Source organism: Orussus abietinus, unplaced genomic scaffold (assembly GCF_000612105.2).
Source record: "Orussus abietinus isolate OABI.00-Male unplaced genomic scaffold, Oabi_2.0 scaffold34, whole genome shotgun sequence".
NCBI classification, from domain to species: Eukaryota; Metazoa; Arthropoda; class Insecta; order Hymenoptera; family Orussidae; genus Orussus; species Orussus abietinus.
The window spans coordinates 540,001-561,288 of NW_019394290.1; the positions used below are offsets into that span (position 1 = coordinate 540,001).

General features: G+C 56.1%; 1 protein-coding gene across 2 annotated transcripts in view; it reads left to right on the forward strand.

Moving 5' to 3' along the window:
- The first annotated feature begins 3,862 nt into the window (after nt 1–3,862).
- The window catches only part of LOC105696306 (transcription factor Sox-2), a 48,401-nt gene continuing 30,975 nt past the window's right edge, over nt 3,863–21,288 (forward strand). The window contains exons 1-2 of one of the 2 annotated variants that reach the window (XM_012418686.1): nt 3,863–5,718; nt 6,063–8,180. In XM_012418686.1, coding sequence (XP_012274109.1) covers nt 4,286–5,718; nt 6,063–6,072 — 1,443 coding nt within the window. In that variant the 5' untranslated portion in view covers nt 3,863–4,285 and the 3' untranslated portion in view covers nt 6,073–8,180. Of the gene's footprint in view, nt 5,719–6,062; nt 8,181–21,288 lie in introns of those variants that run through there. The other variant, XM_012418685.1, reaches the window with a different exon arrangement.

The window sequence follows — 21,288 nt, forward strand, 5'->3', positions numbered from 1 at the left end:
TTACTCAGAGCGTCCGTACCACGCGGATTCGTTTAACGCGAATGAAAATCCCGTAAACAAAATTTGTCGGTACAAAAGAAACAAAAAAAATATTGGAAATAGAAGCTAGTACACGTGAGTTCTTAAAATACATATTTATTTCAAGCAGAATTAACAAAAGAAAAATGTTGGAAATAATAACCGCGCAAATTGTGTTACAATTTACCGCGGAACAAAGACTCGCGTAACAAAAAGTGCCGCGCAAATTGAGGGGGAGGGGTGTACGTACAAAGAGGGACGCGAGCCGGGCATACCTGCACTGTTGGCAATAGTAGTACAATTATAAATTTCATGTCCCAAAAGCGAATTGGTATATGCATTTACTAGGAATTTCTAAACAAATTTATAATTTGACATGTCATAATTTTGTGAAATTGTCCGGGAAAACGAATACACTGTATGTACTGAATTTATAAGACATTTTGTAAATTTACTGCAAATATATTATGAATTTATTCCACCGGGTGCGAGTAAAACTTCCAGCGAAACTATTCCAAAATTAAAATGCTTTTCTTAGCAGGACGGAGATTTAGAAAATATCTCAAGAGTGAATTTCCGAGGCGACGCCGCGTCTGGGGTGACCCTTGCGCAATCGCGTAGGTGCATCGCGCGGCAATCAGGGACGGTGATGCAGCAGCGTCGTGCAGCAATCAGAAAGTTATATATACGTCAGGCAAGAGCGGCGGACAATTTATTTGTACACCTGTGGTTGACGGGGGGGCCAGAAGGCGTTGTTCGCCGGCAGCGTGTCCCTCGATTACCGATAATTACCGGCCGAATTACGGCCCGGGGAGGAGAGTTCGGCCCGGTAGCCGGATTTTCGAAAACCGAACAAAGGGGGCCCCGAACGGCGTCCCGGCGTTCCGCGGGTGCCGTCGGTCGTATATTCGCCCTGGAAAGGTCCTGGATTCCGAGTTTCGCCGTTTTTTTTTCCTCGCCGAAGGATCGGTGTCCCGGTCGAGCCGTCGACAGTTAGGCCCCTAGAAAATTCCCCGTACGCCGACCCGGCTGGTGGGTTATAGGTGGAGGGTTACAATGCTTCCCGACTCATCGAAGCCGGTGGACTCGGACGCCGTCCCGTCCCCGAGGAGTCAACCGCAAATTTGCCTCCGCCGGAACGACGCCTCCCAGGAACTCGGCCCTTAACCCAGAATGACGCGGCCGCACCTGCAACCCTTTCCCCTCTTCCCTGGAAATTCGCTCTCGCTATCGCGCCCTGGGCAGGTCGTATATTTTTCCCCTTCCAGGGAATCCCGAGGACCCGAAAAGCCGCGGGCAATAAATCCCGAAGATGTCCGAGGAAGAGTCAAAACCCCGAAACGTAGGAACACCCCCCGAGTCCCGGGAGGAGAGGTACACCGAGGTACACTCACCTGGGGAACCGGCGACGAAGGCACCCTCCAGGACTCGATTTTTCCAAAGGTCCTTCGCGTTCTCGATCCTCGAGCGACCAACAGGTGACTCGATCGAGTCTCCGCGGAATAACGAGGGCGAGGGAGGGGGCAGACAGAGGGTCCGCTAAAGAGAAAGCGAAAGAAGAGGGCGAGAGCGGCGCCGGGTCGAAATCAAAGGAGGGGAGGGTCCTTTATCGAGGGCGTCGCTCGACAAAGCTCGATTGTCGCGGCCCGAATCCAAATAAGCTCGATTAATGCCCCGCCGTGTCATCGGCCGTTCATATGTTTATACGGCGCACTTGTTACTCCTCGGCCGAGTCCCGCCCGGCGACAATGACGCCGACGATGTCGCCGACAATGACGACGAATAATGGAGCACCGCCGCCCAATAATGCGCATCGAGCTTCGGCCCTCTCCGGTCTTCCTTTAATCCGGTTACCCGCGCCTCCGGCTCGGAAGAGAGTTCTCCTCTTTGGCGCGATCGCCGATTTCACGGCCCTCCAGGAGGGAGAAGATCGATCCCATCGATTCCAGAATTTCCATCCGACCGCGGAATAAATTATCCCGCCAGCAAAGGAAATAAAAGAAATTCCCCCGACTCCTTTTCTCGTGGGTCAGATCGCGCACCGAATCGCAAGGGGCATTTCCCGCCCGGAGGAGATCAGCTGATCAAAGCTAAAAAAATATATATATATATCGTTACATACGTATTTTTCTTCCCAATGAATTTCATTCGTAAGAAAAATCCACGTCCTTGATTTAAAAAAAATTTTATTCCCTACATTTTGTTGGACGTATTTGATCGCAGGATTTTTTCTTTCTCGCGCCGCGCGAAATATTAAAAAAAGAACGGTAGGTACGTGATATTCGGAATCGTTGCGTTACCTGTTTCTCGAAAGATGTACCGCAGGCCTGCCGTTTGCGATTTCCATGCGCGGTCCAAGATCGCGGAGGGGGGGGGGGGATCGGCGAAACCGCGCAAGAGGACGCGACGCGCGACATATCGGCGCATAAACGCGGCGCCATCGAGTATCGCAAACATTGATTTGAATCACAAAGACCTCCCGCGGCCGCGCATTGTCGGGGCCCCGACTCGTTGCTCCGTCCTCTCTCTCCCTCGCTCTCGCTTTCCTCCCTATCAATCCACTTACCGCGGTTATGTGCCACTTGTGGCGTTTCGGCCGCGACTCGGCAACTTTTCGACTCGTTTCCCCGGGAAACTTCGTTCCCCACGTGACCTCCGACCGGGAAAGATGGCCCGAAACTGGACGAGCGGGACGCACCGTACCGGCCCCTCGACGCCGAGCGTCGCCCCTGTCGTAATTTCCCTCGAGGTCGCGAGACTCGCGGAATTTTCGGCGACGCGTGTCGTCTCAAAAGGCAAAACAAACTGTCGGTCAAAGGAGAATCCCGGGCAAGAAGTATAACGAGCCGCGCGCGACTGTATACAAACATCGGGCACACAATGCGGACTCTCGGCGTTTGTTCGTGGAAATTGAAGGTGCCGGCGCGGGGGCCCCAGCTTTTATATCGTATAAGGCTTATACAGGGAGCGCTACGATTATCTATGACGTATTCTTCCCATTATGTAGACTCGCGGCAACAGGTCCTACGCCCGGGACCCGGCCGAGCGGGCTACGGCGGCACCTCGAGGTCTCTCCGCGTCTCCGTCCCTCCGTTGGCAAAAGAAGAAATGAATTACCGAAGGATCGGATCGGATGGCGATCGGTAACGAGGATACAGGCGGATTGCGACACCCATCCCGAGAGGCGGCAAAGAGCGAGGGAGAGCCCGCGGCGTCCCTAACCTGCAAACCGAAATCCGGAGGAGGGACGATAAGAAATTTGAAAACCGGAGTCGGTCGTTCTCCCCCGCCGATTGGGGGAAAACGGTTGGAAAGCGGTCGGAGACGTCCGGAGACGGGTCGGGGGGGGATCGCGAAAACAAACTCCCCCCCCCCCCCCGCGTTTCCCGGCGGCGCGAAGGCCACGCTAATCACCCCGCGATCCTCGGACGTCGGGGGCCGCATGCATCGGGACGCGTCGCCGCGCGAGGGCGCCCTGGTTTACCAGTGACGTCACGGGGGTAGGCCCCGCCCCGGGTGGCCGAGGGTCGGCGCGCGATTGGTCGGCGGGAATGATGGCAGGCGTGCGTGCCAATCGATTGCCGGTTGGTAGGCTCGGGCAGCCGGCGGGGGGCGCGCGGCGTATAGGCAGGCAGGTAGAAAAGGACGGGCGGAGCGAGCGAGAGGGGAGAAGGGTGCGCGGCGGCCGGAGGGAGAGAGACGCGCCAGGGGCCGCGGGCGGGCGCGAGAGAGAGGGCCGAGCGGTGGGAGGAGGTAGGAGGTCGGTTGGTCGCCTCGGCAGGAAGCGAGCCCGGAGAGTGGGACCCGAAGGCGAAACCTACAAATGCTCAGACGGTTACGTTCTTCCGTAGAGAGTGGAGGTCGCTTCTTCGGCGCTCGCCAACGGGAGAAACGTGCGCGCGAGTCAGCCCCGCCAAGAGAGTCGCGTCGCGCTGCCCACCGTAAAGTATATCTCGCGGGAGCGTCGAGTCAAGGGACGACGTCGAGTGTGCGGTCGGAGGACGTCGCGGGGCGCGCGGGAGCAGAGGACACGGATCGTATCGGTGCCGGGGAGTGATATGACGAGTCGGCGACGGATCGTCGTCGAGTGATCGTCGGGCGCGTCGCGCACATGTGCCGGGCCTAGCGGAGCGCCTCGCGTCCGCGGCGACGTAGGTGCGGAATCCCCGCGCGTTTCGGGGACCTCGGAGGGCGCGCGCCCCGTCCGTTGACGTCTCGCCCAGTACCAGAAACGGACGTCAAGCTGTACGGGCACAGGGAGGAAGACATGCTTACGATGGAGACGGACCTGAAGGGCTGCAGCCTGCACGGGCAGATGCCTCCGCATCCCCATCAGGGGGTCTCGCCGATAGGCCACCACGCCGGAGTGTCGCCGTACGGGGCCCTGGGCTCGATCGTGCACAGCCCGGCCCTGTCGGGCAGTCCGCCGAGCGGCGGCGGTCTGGGAGGCCTGGGAGGCGGCCTGCAGCACCACCACCAGACGCCGCAGCACCACTACGCCTCAATGCAGGCGGCTCAGCAGCAGCACCAGCAGCACCAACAGCAGCAGCAACAGCAACAGCAGCAGCAACAGCAGCAGCAGCAGCAACAACAACAACAGCAGCAGCAGCAGCAGCAGCAGTCCATGCACTCGCTGGCCGCCCAGCAAACCGCTCAGCACCACCCGCACCAGCAGGGCCAGCAGCCCCAGCACCACCAGGCGCCCAACAACAACAACAACACCAGCAAGAACAACAACATCGACCGGGTCAAGAGGCCCATGAACGCCTTCATGGTCTGGTCCCGCGGCCAGCGGAGGAAGATGGCCCAGGAGAACCCGAAGATGCACAACTCCGAGATCTCGAAGCGACTGGGCGCCGAGTGGAAGCTCCTCAGCGAGACCGAGAAGCGGCCCTTCATCGACGAGGCCAAGCGGCTCCGGGCCGTCCACATGAAGGAGCACCCCGATTACAAGTACCGCCCACGCCGGAAGACCAAGACCCTGCTCAAGAAGGACAAGTTCCCCCTGGGAGGCGCCGTGGCCGGCGTCGGCGGCATGCTGGGCGTCGACCAGAGGCAGGTCGGCGGCGCCGGGCCCCAGCAGGCCCAGCTCCCCCGCGACGTGTACCAGATGCCGAACGGCTACATGCCCAACGGGTACATGATGCACGACCCCACCGCGGCCTATCAGCAGCACGCCTACGGGGGCCACATGGGCGCCGCGGCGGCCGCCGCCGCCGCCGCCGGGTACCCCCGGTACGACATGGGACACCACATGGGCGGCGGCAGTCCCAGCCCCATCAACAGCTACATGAACGGGTACGGCGGGTACGGGGCCGCTGCGGCCGCGGCCGCCGCCACCGTCCCGGCCGGCTCGCCCTCGCCCTATCACCAGGCCCAGCCCGGCTCCCAGATGTCCAGCCACAGTCCCAGCGGAAGCAGCATCAAGTCCGAGCCCACGAGCCCCGCGAGCGGCGGCGGCGGCATCCACACCCCAACCCCCACCGGCTCCTCCGCCACCTCCGGGGTCGTGAAACGGGAGTACATGTCCCAGCAGCAGGGACAGCAGCCCCAGAGTGACCTGCGCCACATGATCTCCATGTACCTGCCCCAGGGCAGCGAGCAGGGCGTCGTCCAGCACGGGGCCGGCGTCTACTCGCCGGGACCCTCGCCGGATCCTCTGGCCCAGCACCACTCGGCCGTGCCTCCTCTCACGCACATGTAAGCCCACTTATTCTGACTCCGCGAGTCGAGGACCGTCCGGGCGGCCTCGGGACCCGGTGCCTCCGGACGGAGGCGTCGCTCCCCTGGACGTCGGGCGGACCCGACCTCGCTCGCGTTGTGGCTTTGCCATTCTCGCAATTCTCACCCCGCTTAATCGCCCTTATGATCGATCGTGACGTTGTTGACGGTATTGTTTTCTTATTGGAAAAAAAAAATGAGGGGGGTGAGGATTTTTTTTTCATTCTCTTGGGGTGTCGGCGGGGTGGGCGGAGCGGAGGCGAGGGCACGATTTGCAATTCTCATGTGGCTGTTTAACTAAGCAACGTAAACTAACCTCGTAGGATAGCTTAGAGACGATGCTGGACGGAGGTTGGAGGACCACGGGAGATTTTCCAATTTCTCCGATGGACGGGGGCGAGAGGGGAGGGAGCGAGAGTCAAAATGGCGCGGATTTGAGATTTTGGGAGCTTGCCCGAGGGTACCGGGATTTCGGAGAGTCCTTTGGGAAATGGGTCTGGTGACGAGACTTTTTCACGATTCTCGACCGACGGCCCCCGCGACCCGACGAGCTCCAGAGATTTCGACGACCACCCGAGCATGTTGCCCGTGCATCCCCGTGTGCGGTTACGCGCATAACCCGGCCACGTTTACGCGGGTTCCCTTGGACATTTGTACGCGTTATGTTGTATTTACGAGATACTCGCCACGACGTTCTCCTCGAGTAACCGCTGTGATAACCATGAAGGATACCCCGTGAACCGAGACCTCGCCTATGGGGAGGAACGCTTCGTCGACGATTTCGAGACCGGCGACGCGAGTCTGGGAATTTCGACCGAAATCCCTCTAGGGAGGTCCCAGATTCCTCGGGGTGCTTCCGTTACGTTTTTTTAAGCACCCTGGGTCCTCGCAATCGGTACGCAATTTCGCCATCTGGACCGCAAACGGCGGGTATAGAGGAAATGGTCTCTTCACGCGTTAAGACCCAAGATGGCGCCGGTCTCGGAAGTGTCGGCGACGCTTCGGTTACGTCTCGACGTTGGGACGAACTCGTCTCGTCTTTATTAGACGTTGCGAGGTGCTCGGTGACTTTTTTTTTTTTCTCACGGTCCATTAGGAGGACAGGGTTCGTCTCTAAGATGGAGTGAACGCGGAGATTCGCTGTCTTATTTGTATAAATTTTATTTCGCCCGTTTCGAATCGCTCGAAAGCGGATCGCCGGCGTCGCGGCGCCCTGGCCGGACTTTTGTATCGTACTCGTTCGCCGTTATTATTTCTTTGTTGTGTCATGAAGAGCGACCTTAACGGAGAATGAAGCCAAGCACGTTTTCCAAGATCAACTGGCGAGGCAGTTCCTCTTTGCGATGATACACGTATATTTGTATATATTGAAGACAAAATTTTTTATTTGCATCCCGGGTCGTCCTCTCGTTCGCTGCGTTCATTCCATCGCGGCTAGAATTAGTTTCGGCGGATTCTCTCGCAGGGGAGCGACGAAACGGACGCTCGGATAATTGTGACAAGTCTCGAAATGGACCTTGACACTTTGTAAATAATTCCCGGCCCTTCCAGGGTCGCCGATCGCCATCGACGCGCGCGAATATGTAGGAAGGTGTACATAGAGAAGAGAGAGAGAAAAATAAGAAAATCACGGGACGTGAAAATCGGCCCGAAAGGCCCGAGGTCGGTCTGTTCTCCGAGTGCTCGCGGATTCTTACATGGTCATATCTAATGTACGGTCATTTACGTGGGCTCGTCATCGGATCATGGTCACCATTTTCGTAGCCGTCCCCGGGACCGTCGTCCGTTTACCTCCCGACGCAATGACGTTCCGTCACTTGCCCTTTCCGATAAATTTTCCTTTTTTTCTCTCCCTATCGCCAAAATGATATATCGGTGCCGTCTCGACGGTTCGCGAGTTCCTTCAAAACGCGGAATTTTTTTCTTTTTATCATTGCCCGCTTTATCGGTAATTTCCCGTAGCACGGAATTTTGATAAATTTCTTGGGACGTGTGTTTCGATGATTGCCCATTTTTTTTTTTTTTTTCTCGACGACTATTTGACGACGCGCTGACTAGATCCGTCGAACGACGGACGCTTGCCGAGGGAGGCGTCTACGTTGCATGCCTAGGAGTACATAATATTAATTACGGCGTCTACGTACGACGGTACATACGGATAAGCGCGCTGGAGAGAGGGAGAAAAACAGAGCTAACGCACCTGTGCAGTTTTTAATTGCAAGTGCAGCAGAGAGAGAGACCCCTCTGACCTCGATTGCTCCAATTCCTCTTTCGTTTAAGTACCATTAGACTCGCGCGAGAACGGTCCGCGGAACCGGAGACAATTAAGGCTACTTGTACAAATTTAGTTGTCGGTATACATAGATACATACATACATATATATATATATTTGGAGATGGATCGCGACCGCTTCAAGGAGGACTTTGTACATAACCTGTCTCGCCCAGCGGCATCGATTCGCCGCTGGCCTTTCGAATTATATATATATATGTGTGTGTATATATATAAATGCATATACAGATATATATACAAACACGACTTTAAGTGAATTTGATTTGTGTTTTCAATTTCTGCTCATCACCCCGCGCGCTTCCTCTCCTCACCTGTTCCTGATTGGTCGCAAATCTCGCGACTTCTTTCGCGAAATCTCGATATTCGCCCTTAAATCGATCCTGACCCAGCTTTATACGCTTTGAGAAGAGACGCATGGTCGGAGGGAGGAGACAAGGTAATTATGCTGCATTCAATTCGAGAGTTATCTTCTCAAAATTCATATTTTCACGGTGCATGCGGTTTTTTGAACTCTCTCTCTCTCTCTCTCTCTCTTTGGGCATGGGGAGGGAAATGAAATTTTCCGAGGGATGGAGGTACTCGAAAGTGGTGACCTTCCGTACGTGACACAGAAGATCGGGGAAATTTAATCGAGGGTACGCTAATTGCCCGCGGAATCGGAGCGCTAACTAGCGCGGCCACTTTTAACGCCACCCCGGCCATTTTCTCGGAGAAATGGGATGGGGAACCATTAAATCGGGGCAATAAATATTTCATCGTTTTCCGGAGCACGGAGGTGGCGTTTGTCGTATACAAGTGATCTCGGTTAAAAGGCTTCCCTTCGCCACTAAATGCAAATGCGAGGAACGGAGCAGCCGGAGGCGGCGCCGCCGTGAGAGGGAGAGAGACAGAGCGAGCGACTCGGCCGCGGGAGAAAGAGAGACGCCGCGAGGCCGACGGAAAGTACGCCGACCGTAGGGTCGGTAAAGTGCCTTCAATTACGCGTAACCACCTAGCCAACCTAGTGGCCCCGTGTTCCGACCAACAAGGGAATTCGGTACTCGAGGTGCTCCCGTCCGGACCTCCTCCTCTTCCGTCTTATAGGTTATGACCGAGGATTCGGGATCCCTAAGCGCGACCGTAGACGAGTTTCTCCCGGAACTTTCACTCTCTTCCCTCCGCTCGGCCGCGGTCTCTTTCTCGATCGACTCCCCGATCGACCTTGATGGAATCGAAATTTTGGCCCGACGATCTCTCGACTCGACCGAATAGAAGACGACGGACTCGACGTCTCGTTTGGTCGGAAAATCCATAAAGGTCGAAATTTGGATTTTCTGAAATCGATTCGGCAATTTTCGGGATTTTCCTATTAACGCGTTTGTCTTCCTTTCCTCGGTCTCTCCGCCATGCTCGAAAAGTAAATTCGACCTCGAGGCTTGGATGTACCGATTTTGAGTTTTCTACATTCGGACAGATTTTGCCGGAATTTCTCGAATTTTTGTAGGGACCTACTCCCACGCGACATAATTCATCGATTCGCTCGCGACGACGCCGCGCGTCGTGGAGGGTGTTGACTCGACGGAGCGTGCAACGGGCTCGATTCAACCGGTTATTCGCGGTAGATTGACTCGTAATCCCTTGCATAATTACTCGGTACAACGTGTGTCATTAACGGCAACCAATTCCTAAGCGACTCCGCGGGCTCGCGACGCCGAATCGATTAACGCCGACGAAAGTGCGAATCGCCTCGAAATAGCCTGACGCGAGGCGCTCGTCGCGACGCGGCCGTTTTAACGAAACGACGCCAGTCCCGTTACGAGCGCCTCGCGACGTCGACGGCGTCGACGTTTCGAAATTGTCGATCCCGCCGATTTCTGGAGAACGCCGCAGGGAAGAAGACGCGACCCTGGGAGATCCTCTCCGAGCGTCAATTCTTTTTTTTTTTACCAATTCCACGCGCCATTTATTACCCGGCGGATTGACGCCGAGATCCATAAGTGCGCCGCGACCTTGCGGAAATTGAAAATAGAGAAACTCGCGAGTAAACCGCGAGAAGACGCTCGCGGGATATTTCACGAGGACGCGTCGCTTTAGGTCCTCCATTGTCAGGGAAAATTAAACGATCCCAAGTTCGTCGTTTTCCTTTCCGTGCGCATCCACGAGAACGGTGGACGCGCGCAGGGGATGTTCCTGGCCAGTTGCGGGGCACGGTAAATTCCCGAAGTCGCGGCCCGGACGCGTCGCGACGAGAGCGCGTCTCTCGGTATCGGCGGCGCCGGGTGCAGCGGACTCCTCGGAGCGGAAAAGCAAGCCTCGGCGTCGAGAGCGAGCGGGGGAAGGAGCGCGGCCCGCGGGCGGAGAGTTTTACTTGGTAATAACCTACTCTGTTAACTTTAATCGGCGACGCGTCGGTGCCTCCGCAAAAACCCCTCGCGAGTTGCAATTTGCGAGAGCCGCGGCCGTCTCACCCTCGCCCTCGGTCCCTCCCCCGGAGTAAGATAATATTCACGGCCAATTACCTAAAACGCACTCCTTTGCGGAGGAAACGCGCGCCCGGGATATTGGCAGCCTGCCACGGGCCTCGGCCCCGAATTTTCGCGTCAAGCCGCCGCGTTATTAACGTCCCGATAAGCGCTATTAGTCAACGGGGAAGTCTTACGCTCGGGTAGGCGCCGATCGTCCTTACGCGGGACCTCCTCCACTCTAGACGCACCCCTGCGGCCGGGTCGCGGAATATTTTTCAAGAATTATTCCGCCCCCGTCCCGACGCTCGTCCCGACGTATCGAAATGCCCCGACCTCGGCTCCGAGGGACAAAGGTCTAGGGTGGGACCCGAGGACCTACCCCGAAGGTAGACGCGCACCTGGGGTGGGACCACCCCTACGACCGCGACGAACGTTACGAGCTGCCACCCCGGGGCCCTATGCACCCGCCACCGGTTTTTTCCCTTTCCTCCGCTGTATATCCTTTTTTTCCCCGAGAGAGAGAGAGACATTTCTCATCTTTATCGCGCTGCGCTGACAGTTATTGGCGACAAAGGACCATCGCCGGAAACCTCCAGCGGGGAACGGCCAGGTCGGGCCCGAATCGCGGGCTCCCCGAATGCATTCGACAACCGCAACGTCCACCTCGGACGAGAATTCCTGACCATGAAAATCTCCCCCCTTCGAGCGGAGAGAACCTCCAAAAATTCCTGGATCGCCGTCAAAGGGGTGGCCATCGGTTCCGGTGGTCCCTAAATTCTGGAGACGATTAGACTCGATGATTAAATTTAATTCCGCGGAGGAATATTTGTATTGGGTCGCTGAATTTTAGGATAGACAAGGAGGAACGGTAATAGGGCCCCTTGGGGTGAGTCCTCGAGGGAGGGGCGCGAGATGGGCATCACCTCACGTGGATTCACCTCACTCGATTAAACTCGATGATTAAATTTAATTCCATGGAGGAATATTTATATTGGGTCGCTGAATTTTAGGATAGACAAGGAGGAACGGGAATAGGGCCCCTTGGGGTGAGTCCTCGAGGGAGGGGCGCGAGATGGGCACCACCTCACGTGGATTCACCTCTCCCGATTAAACTCGATGATTAAATTAATTCCATGGAGGAATATTTATATTGGGTCGCTGAATTTTAGGATAGACAAGGAGGAACGGGAATAGGGCCCCTTGGGGTGAATCCTCGAGGGAGGGGCGCGAGATGGGCATCACCTCGCCTCACCTCTCCAGGCCGCGATCGGTCATTTATCAAGGGGCATTGCAGAGGAATAACGCCGTCGTGTTTGGTCGTTACAAGGAGAGTTCCGGTTTTTCGCACGCGTCAAGTTGGGCCCTATCTCTCTCTCTCTCTCATTCCCTCTCCCGAGGAGGGCTAAAGTATCGGGTTTGCAGCCGGGGCGAGGCGGTCGTTGCGGACTGGTCGGACTAGCTTCAGGGTCAGTTTATCGCAAACAAATGGGTTACGCTCGTTCGGCGCCATATTTCACCGGAATTTATTGTTTATTATTCCGCCGGTTGGATGATATAGAGCCGTGTTTGCCCGGAGTAGCGTTAATGTCGTTAATAGCACCACCGGTTCGACTGCCAACCTCCCGCTCGCTCGAGCCCGATGCTCCACGAGGGGAATGCTGCCCGAAACGGGTTTTTTTCCGCAAGCCCCGGGATCCGGAATCCGCCCCACTCGCGGATCCTGCCCAACGGCGAGCGACTATCGAGTCGACGCGTTTTCCCGAACGTCGAATTTCGGGAGGCGCCCCAATTAATTTCTCGTCTCGAGTCCCCTCCACCGTTCCGGCCGAGTCGGGGATCGATTTAATCGCCACTCGACGTCGGATCAGCTGATCGGCACGAAACCTCCGGAGAAACTGGGTGGAGCTCCTCGCTCCCCGAGAGGTCAGGATCGCGTGCACCTTGTATCGCGCCGATCGCTTAACCCGGCGTGAACTTGACGCTAATGCGTTCTTAATGCGACAAAGTCGAGGTACGGGCAAACAGTGCCGGGCAACGCGGATTAAACCGTGCAAACCCGGAACGATCCCTCGGGCGACGTCCCGATATCCGGTCGTCCCCGATAATAGGAGGCCAGCGAGAAATCGAGCTCGATCCTTGGCGAAGTAGGCGATCAAACGGCGGATCGCGGGATTTATTCCGGGTCCTCCGGTCGGGCAATTGGGGTGCACTTTCATTTCGGGACTGGGGTACGGTACGGACTTGGGGGCGGTTCGAGTACCTCGCCGAGGTGAATCGTAGAAAGTTATAACGTAATATTACGTTAAATTGAATTTTTGAGGAATTTGAAAAAATCCGCGTTTCGTCCCCGCAGCCCTCTGGCCGCGGGTAGCGGGCGTGAAATTCGTTTTGACGGCGGAGTGGGAGGATCGATAACCTCATGGAGTACTTGGCGCAAACCACGGTACTCGCACTCGCCGCTAATGCGCGATTCGCATGCGGCCCCGGCGACAAACCTCGGTGCTCCATCACTTGGCGCGGCCTGACCCTCCTCGACGCGAGAGGACGCTAATTTAACGCGATCGCAATCGCGCAGATTTGTCTTAATTTCGGCCGGGCGACGCACCTCGAGGCCTTATCTCCCGCGCACTTCTTCGGGGGCAATTCCGCCCCGGGGGACGTATATCGAGACCTCTTCGGCAGGGGGACTGCCGGAGAGGGTGGAAAAGAGCCGGGGACTTCCGGGACGTGACAAAGATGTCCCCGTCTCTGGGCGCATTAGTCCATGTCTTTGCCCTCCTCCTCGGGGCGCACTTGGCGCGGGACGCAACCGAGTCTCTTTACGCGAACCGCGGGGTGAACTCCTGGTTTCATAGTCCGCGAATAATTCCCCGGTAACGGTGGCGCAGTCGCGATCGACAAGGCGTCGGCGACTCGAGTTTAGCAAGGAGCTAATAACAAAAGTAAATGTTGACCGAGGGTACGGAGCCACTTTGGCACCTGTCCCGCGGGGTGCCGGCCCTGGACGTTCACTTTGCACCGCGTCATGTCGTGCAAACATGCGCCAGACCGCGATAAGTCGAAAATAAACTGCATCGCCTCGCGGCCCGATCCCGGACGATGCCGCGCCAAGTGCATTTTGTCGCGCGCCCGAGTTTCTTTCCGGGAGCTCTGGAGTAGGAAATCCTGCACCGCCCAACCGCGCGATCGATAAAAATCGATCTCGGTCAAATCCTTCCACCGACTCGGGGGGGAATTTTTCGGGAGACTCGGTGCACCGGGAACTAAGTGCTGCCGGAATATCTAGGAGGTAGACAGGCGGTGCCGTTACTTGCACGTCGTACCGGCTGAGTCCTGATGAATGACTTTGCAATTATATTCTCATCAGCCATCGTTATTCCCGCACGCTCTATCGCTGCGCTTTTACTCAAACCGGTGCCAAGCTGTCATTTGGGTTTGACAGTGAGAGTGAATAGGCGAGGTATGACCGACTCTTATGGGCGATTCGTCGCGGTCGCGAAAGCGACGCTAATTATTTATGCCGTCGAACGCGTCGATCATAACGAACCGCAGGGCGTAGTAGTTCGGTCGAGCCCCCGACGAACCGCAGGAGTGGGACCCTGAAATCCTTGGCCCCTCTGTAAAAAAATGCCAAGAACCCCCTAGGAGTCCCTGGGGTCCCCAGGGGCATCCGTCAGGTGCAAGCCGCTCCGTGCGCCGATTGGACTCGCGCCTCCGCTCCTTTCCTCTCTTTTTATTAATATCTCTCGTCTCCTCCCTTCGCCTCCCCTCTCCGGGGTTATCGAAATGTCGGAAAATCGAAGATACCCCAGGAGGCGCGAACGAGCACCGAGATTCGATCTCTCGTGGGCGTCGAGTGGCGTGCGAGGGCGTACATCGCTAATGAGTAATTGGTAATTAGCAGCCCGGCGCATCCGAGTCGAATAGGTCGCAGCGCTGCGAATTCGCTCCCGTACGCACTGTCGTGCCTTAATTGCGTAATTACGTAATTAGGTGAACCTAGGTCGGGAGAGGCATTGGAGTCCATCGAGTGCTCGAGAGTGCCTACCCGGGAAAGAGCGGAGAAACGGGAGTATCTCCCTCCCCGAGACCGCGGCGATGCACTTGCACTTGGTGTCTGACCTAAGTCGAGGAAAGAAATCCAAAAGAAAAAGGATCCTCCGGTAAATCCCCGCGCAAACCGTTCTTAGGACCTCTTTATATATTTTTTTTTTTAACGCGATCACGAGGGCAATCCCCGGTGCATCAAGGTGCACGCACCTACTGCACGCGAAATTTTCCCGGGGACAGGCGTTACCGCGTCGGCGGCGAGCAAACGGGACGTTAAACGAGCGCAAATCTATCGGGGGCGAAACGCCGTTCTCGCGGAATGGGCGCGCGAGATCGCGTAAAGCGCGCAGGAGAGGCGCAATTAGAGGGAAAGAGAGAGCGCGAGGCGGATCGACGGGCGAGGGAGAAGGAGAGACTCTGCGACGCCCTCGAGGACGCAATCGGCGGGTTCCTCGAGAAGACAGAGGCGCGTTATTAATTACTTAAACTCGCGATTAAGTGTTCCCTCGGTAAAAAGGCCCGAGTTGAGAATCACGCAACCGTAGTCGACGCTCCTTTCTCCCTCTCTTTTTTTTCTTTCCCTCTCGCTCCTCTCGCATTCGGCGTCGCGGCTGCACTTTGCCCTTCGTCATCCACGCTCGAGCTCCGCTCGAGCTCGCCGGATGACCCGGCGTGCATCCTCCTGCAATTAATTAACGCACATCCAACGCAGAGACGCAGGTGCGACGAGCTCCCATCGCGCGCGCCGATACGCCCGCGAGTGACTCGAGCCTTCCGAGTGGAGGCGTCGCGACGTGACGAAAGACGCTTCCTTCCCCCCCGGAGGGTGGTGGAACTCCTAAAACGACCTCTCCTCTGCCAATCGAGACCTCGACTCTTCGACTTCTGCGCCCCTAAATGAACGTCGAATTTAATGCGCACTTTCGGAGATCTCCAGACGCATGTACACCGGATTAAGAAAGTCCGCGGCCTTTCGCCGCTACTCGTACTGTCGGCGCCCTCTTATTTGCGCGGTCGTTAATAAGCTCGACGTCGTCACGGTTAGTTATCCAACGGGGAGATAAATCACCGCGATAACCTTCTACGCCGGGCGCATTATCGGTGTAACCGGTAGAACCGATTTCGAGATGTCTTCCGATATTATCGAGGGGGTCGGGAGGGTGGAAATTGGGAAATCGGCCGGGAAACTTAGTGCTCGGTTCATTCGGCAGGATTTCGCCGATTCCCTAGCCGGCAGGTGGCTTCCTCGAAGCGACCGCTCGTCCTTAAACCTGCGAGCTCTTCGACCTCTTCCCGAAATAGTCGGCAGCCACAAATCACGAAAGGAGGAAATATTATTTACGAGGTGGCTCCTTCTCTCTCCCGCGCTCGGCCAGAGGGGGACGGTCCGAAACGTGGGAAGTTGAAAAATGCGAGGACCATTAAAATCTCGGTGTCCCTAAGGTGCCAGGTCCTGGCACCTCCGGTCCAGCTACACCATCCACGAGTCCACCCGATTTCTGGTATGCGCCTTCCATGCCCGGCGAATCCGGGGAGGAAATCTGGACCGTAAAAATTATGCAACGTCGCGCGTCCCTTCCTAAATTATTACACTCCCGGATTCGTCCCGGTCGAGAGTCCGCGACCCCCGTCGGGGGTCCTGGAGGACCCGGCCAAAGGAATCCCGAAGTCCTGGTTAGCCTAATCTGACACGTTCGGGCCGTAATCTACGCGCCGGAGGGTCGCGACCGCCATTTTTTTCTTGCCCTTCCTTTTCTGGGAAGACCGTGCGAGAGAAAGCGTCCCTCGTCGAGAGGGGACTCCATCGAAAATAAGATTTCGCCGAAAAAAATCCCAATTGCGTGGACAAACGTAGGTTCGACCCGGTGGAAATTCCAAGGGGATTGATTTTACTTTCCCTCTTGGCAGATTTAATTTTCCGGTAGGGCACGGTGGAGGATTCTTTGCCGGACCAAGCGGTGGGAAAATGGCGCCTCCGTCGAGATCTCGTCCTTCCCGCGCCTACTCCTCCACCTGCGACTCCCCGGGAGCCAAGAGGCTCCCAGGAAAAAGGACGAGGTGGACCATCCGAGGAATCCTGAGTCCTGGTTATCCTAATATGACAAGTCCGTACGCGGGAGGCAGCCTCCCGTTGGGTCCAGGACTTTACGTCCGTACTCCCAGCCGGGTGTCCTCGAGGGCGTCCGGTTCCTCCTCCCCCTCGCAGGGCCGCAGGACCTCGTCCCGAGAGCCAGGGTCCTTCCCGGAAAAGCGATCCTGGAGCCTGGAGCCCTAAACCACCCCCTGGACTCTGGAATCCGAGGATGGAATTCGCGAGCCGAGGGGCCCCCTTCCGGAAATTCGGAAATTCGGGGATTCGGGGATTCCACGGAGCCCCAAGATTTTTCCCTCCTTCTTCCCGATGATTAATCGCCCGCCCCGTGGCCCCGCTCCTGGAATTCGATTAAGGATTTATAACTTTTCCCTCCGGGAGAAGAAAGCGCCGCTTTTGTTGGGCGCATATTTATTCTGGCCAATAATCGCCGTCCGGCGCGGCTCGATTTTCAGGCCGAGGCAATTTTGCCCGCGAACTCGACTATCCCTGCCCGGCCCGATCTCTCGCAAAAACGCCTCGACGGAGCGTTTTACGCTATCGCGATAAAACCCCGTAATAACGCGGCCGACGCGTGCGCTCGCCTCGAAACTCGGCGGGTTTCTTTGCCGGATTTGCGTCTCGCCGTTGTCTCGGTACTCGCGCCCGACATTACGGCGCAAGACCCATTTCATCGCACGCGTGTCAAGAGCCGTTCCAGAATACGCACACGTGTCGGACGGCTCCTTACGCGCGTGCTCGCGTTTAGAAATCGCCGACTTATCGGGACGAGGTCGGCGATCGGCCCGCGACCTTACGGGCTGGATTTCAAAACGCGCGTTAAACTCCTCGGTACGTTTCGGCGCAACGTCTCTTCCCCCCAATGACACAAGTTCCAACGATGAAACAAGACCCGACAAATCCTGAATTTAAATTTCATTACCCGAGCACCCCGATAGGTACTGCAGCGAGTACTCGTCACTCGCCGGGCGTGGTGGGTTAGAAAGTGCGTAAAAACCGATCGGCGAATCATGCCGCGCCACTTTGCGCGGCCACTTTTTTCTTTGTTTTTTCTTTTTGGATTTTTTAATCCAAAGGAAGAACGGGAGAAATTCCGGAGAAATAGAGGTTAGACGGTAGAGGGGCCTTCCGATGTCGCGAGATGGTGGCGTTTCCGGCAGGGCACCAGGGCGAATTTTTGGCCCGGATTTTTTTGAAAATCCGCTTTGGAACTCGGCATTCCTGGGTGGGGCAGTCCTGGCAGTAAATCAGAGCTCCGACCGGGGCTGGCCGAGGTGGGTGTCTGCCCGGTGGTTGCCACCATCGCCATAACCAACCTCGCGGCCCGACTCCCCGCGACCCGCGGTTTATTGCGAATGTACTCGGCTCGCTAATAAATTCTTCCGCCCCGGTCCTGCTCGCGTTTCGACATTGTCGGCACGCTCTCTGGAGGGCTAATGTAACGACTTTGTCACCGCCATGTCGCGCCGATGGGTGGGAGCACAATTATTTTCAACGCATCCGTTCGCGCGTCTCGGAGATTCCACTTAAAAAGCACCTACGATCTCCCAGGGCATCCTACCACCGTTTATATACCCCGAGAAAATCCCAAGAAATATTTTGTTACTCGAAAAAAAAAAAAAAATGAAATTATTTCACTCAAGTCAAATGGAATAAATAGGACGCGACGTTTTTTCTTTGATTTCATTCGAGTCGGATCGTTGCTCTTTAAAGTAGCTAAATATTTCCTTGGTCCAATGAATTTCTTCTTCTCACCGTACATTTACCTACGTAGACGAATGATTGACTCGCCCTGAAGAGGCCGCCCCTCGTGCCCGCGCATAAGGGACAAAGTACAGTGGTTTAATTTAATTCGCCATTTGCGAAAAAAAAGGGGAAAAAAGGAGGAGCGAGGCTCGGGGGAAATTCCCGATCGGATTTCCCGAGGAAAGTGAAGCACTCGTCGATCCTTCGAGTAATTGCCTACTTTATCCGGGCCGGGGTAGGGACGGTCTCGAGTAGCCGTACTTTACCTACGTAACTACTCCCCGACGAGCTGACAAACTACGAGTGTTCCGCGCCCGGCGAGCGCGAGCAAACACTCGGAGAACCGACGGCCAGGGAACGATCAAACAAGGGGGAACGAGGAACGGCCGACGAGGAAGGAACGAACGAACGAACGGCAAACACTCTTCCACGGGGTTCCCGTTTCGGAGGGTTTCCTCGCCTCCACCTAGGGCGCGTGCCCGAATTTCTCGGATGCTGCGACCGACGTGAAGTGCCGATTCACGCCCTTTGAAATTCCTCAAAAATTCCCAAGGCGGATTTTTAAATGGGTTTCCAAGATTTTGGGAAAAGAACTTTTTTCGGAATTTCTCGGAGCTGTCTCTCGTGGTTCCAACCGTGGTCAAGATTCCGCGCACCGGCACGGCCGCCCGGTTGGTGCGTAATCGTTTAGCGGGACCCATAAAATAAATCAAAAAGCGGTTGATATTACAATGACAATGGGCCACGTAGGCCACGTTCCGTGCGGACGGCATCCGATGACACGGATATACGGTAGAGGGGATCCCCGACCACGAGCGAGAGATACCTGTGCATCGAATGCCCTGGCTTATTACAGAAATTAGGAACGGCTCCCAGGCGGCCTGGAATGCGCTCAAAATGTGCATTTCTAATTTTCTTCCTTTTTTCATTCCTACCCCTCGTTACCTATTCCGTACGGTGGATCGTAGAAAAATTTCCATGGCATTTGATCTGCCTGCGAATGATTTTCCGGTATCTTCTAAGTCCCGTCGATTTTCGTGCCTTTCCCGTCGGTTTTGTAAAAGGGATTCCAAGGTGTAAAAAAAAAAGAAAAGAAAAAAAATCAAGCGAAGATTTACGCGCTCTGCCGACCTGTATAGGGATTACACGGTCTAAGAGTCTCGCCAACGTGTGCGCGCCGAGCCACCGAACGCTAAATCACCTTGGCGGCTTTACGCCTAAATACGGAATTATGCTTAATTTAATTCAATTCCCCCGCTATCCGGGGAACGCGACCGGCGTTGGAATCAATTACGACAATTCTGGAAAACACCGGGAGGCCGAAAGTCGGCCATGGGACGTCTATACGTTCCTCCCGACTTCCTGTTCACCACGCTCGAGTGTACTCCGGGCTTCCGTCAGCTCCCATTCACGGGCGTCATGTCGGTCAACCGCAGCTTTAAAGAGCCCACCGGAAGTCGATCTCGATGCGTCGAGGTCCGAAACGTTAAAAGAACCCGGTGTCGTGCCAGGAGGCGAACCGCGGGACGTAAAACGGAGGAATCGGTGAAGCTAGAGATGCTCATTCGAGCCATCGAGCGCTTCTCCGAGAGCTCCGGTACTTCGAGGTCGATGGAGGAGGAGTGACGGGTCGAAATCAGGTTCCAAAAAGACGAAGGGGGCTCGTTCCGTCTTCGGGGATTTCGACATCTGCTCCGAAAGGGGTATATCTCCATCCCCTCGATCTCGGCCTTGGGTTTTGAGCGTCGAGGAGCAATTTGGGCAGTGCTCGAGCGCACTTCCCGTAGACGTGCATGCGTGGCCGGGTACATAGGAAGGGTTAGACTCCTCCATTGACTAATAGTCAGATCGCGTGAGTAACCCGGCGGCCATTAAATTGATTTTCAGGCTTATTTCGGCCGGTTTTTTGCGGTCGCGTGCGGTGTATTAGTTAATTGTCCGGAGATTAGGTTTCCACCGTGGCGGAAGGGAAGGAACGCTCTCGCTCGTGTTACCACCTTAAGGGGACAGGTTACTCGGTGGATATAGGGTAAAGGCTATTTTTCACGAGGATTTCTCGAGATCTGGATGCATTATATCCAGGCTATCCGATACGGATAATGCATCGACACCGGGAGGACTAATGGCTAATAGCCGCCCATCAGTCATGAATCCCGACGGGGCGGCAAGGTGCCCCATAAACGCGACCGATCTCTCCAATTACTCCACTTTTCGTGTTTTTTCGGATCCGCGCACCTATAGCTGTAGAAGAGAGGGGGGTCCATGATCGAGTACTCGTTCGAGATTCCAGAGAGCAGCCGGCCGGGACAAATGCGTCTCGGGCCGAGTAGCACGGTGGAGCATCGCGATAGTGTCAGAAATATGGAGAGCGGTCTCGGATGTCCCACTCGATCTCGGATTTCTCGCCGTCCGAGCGCCACCTCCGGTGACGTTCTTCCTCCGGTCGAGACTTCTCCTCGTTCCATGTCGCTCTTCTCTCTTCCTACGCCCTTTCGATCTCCTCCACGTTTCCGCGAGGAAGTGGCCCAGGTCGCGACGCCTCCGTGCAGGTGAGCTCCGGTGAGTCATGGGCTTGACTTTCGGTGGTTTCGAGCCGTTTCGATGTGGGGCGAAGCGCCAACCGGCTAGTCACCACGCGGAGGAGCGGGACGCGCCCTGGCGTGGGACCCTGGCAGCCGAGGCGTCCTCCGACGCCAATCGGGTTACCCGAGTGTCGCTTGTCGCGGGATTATTGACATTATTGACCAAATATTGGCCCGACCCGCGGAAATCGACGGCAGGCCCGATCGATGCCACTCGCTGCTGCGCTTTGCGCCGCGCGAGCGACCCGAGGCCCGAAATATCTAGGTCTAGGATAAAAAGGATAAAAAGATCCACAGCCCCAGGTGAACATATGAAAAGTCATACATGGGAATTAAATTAAT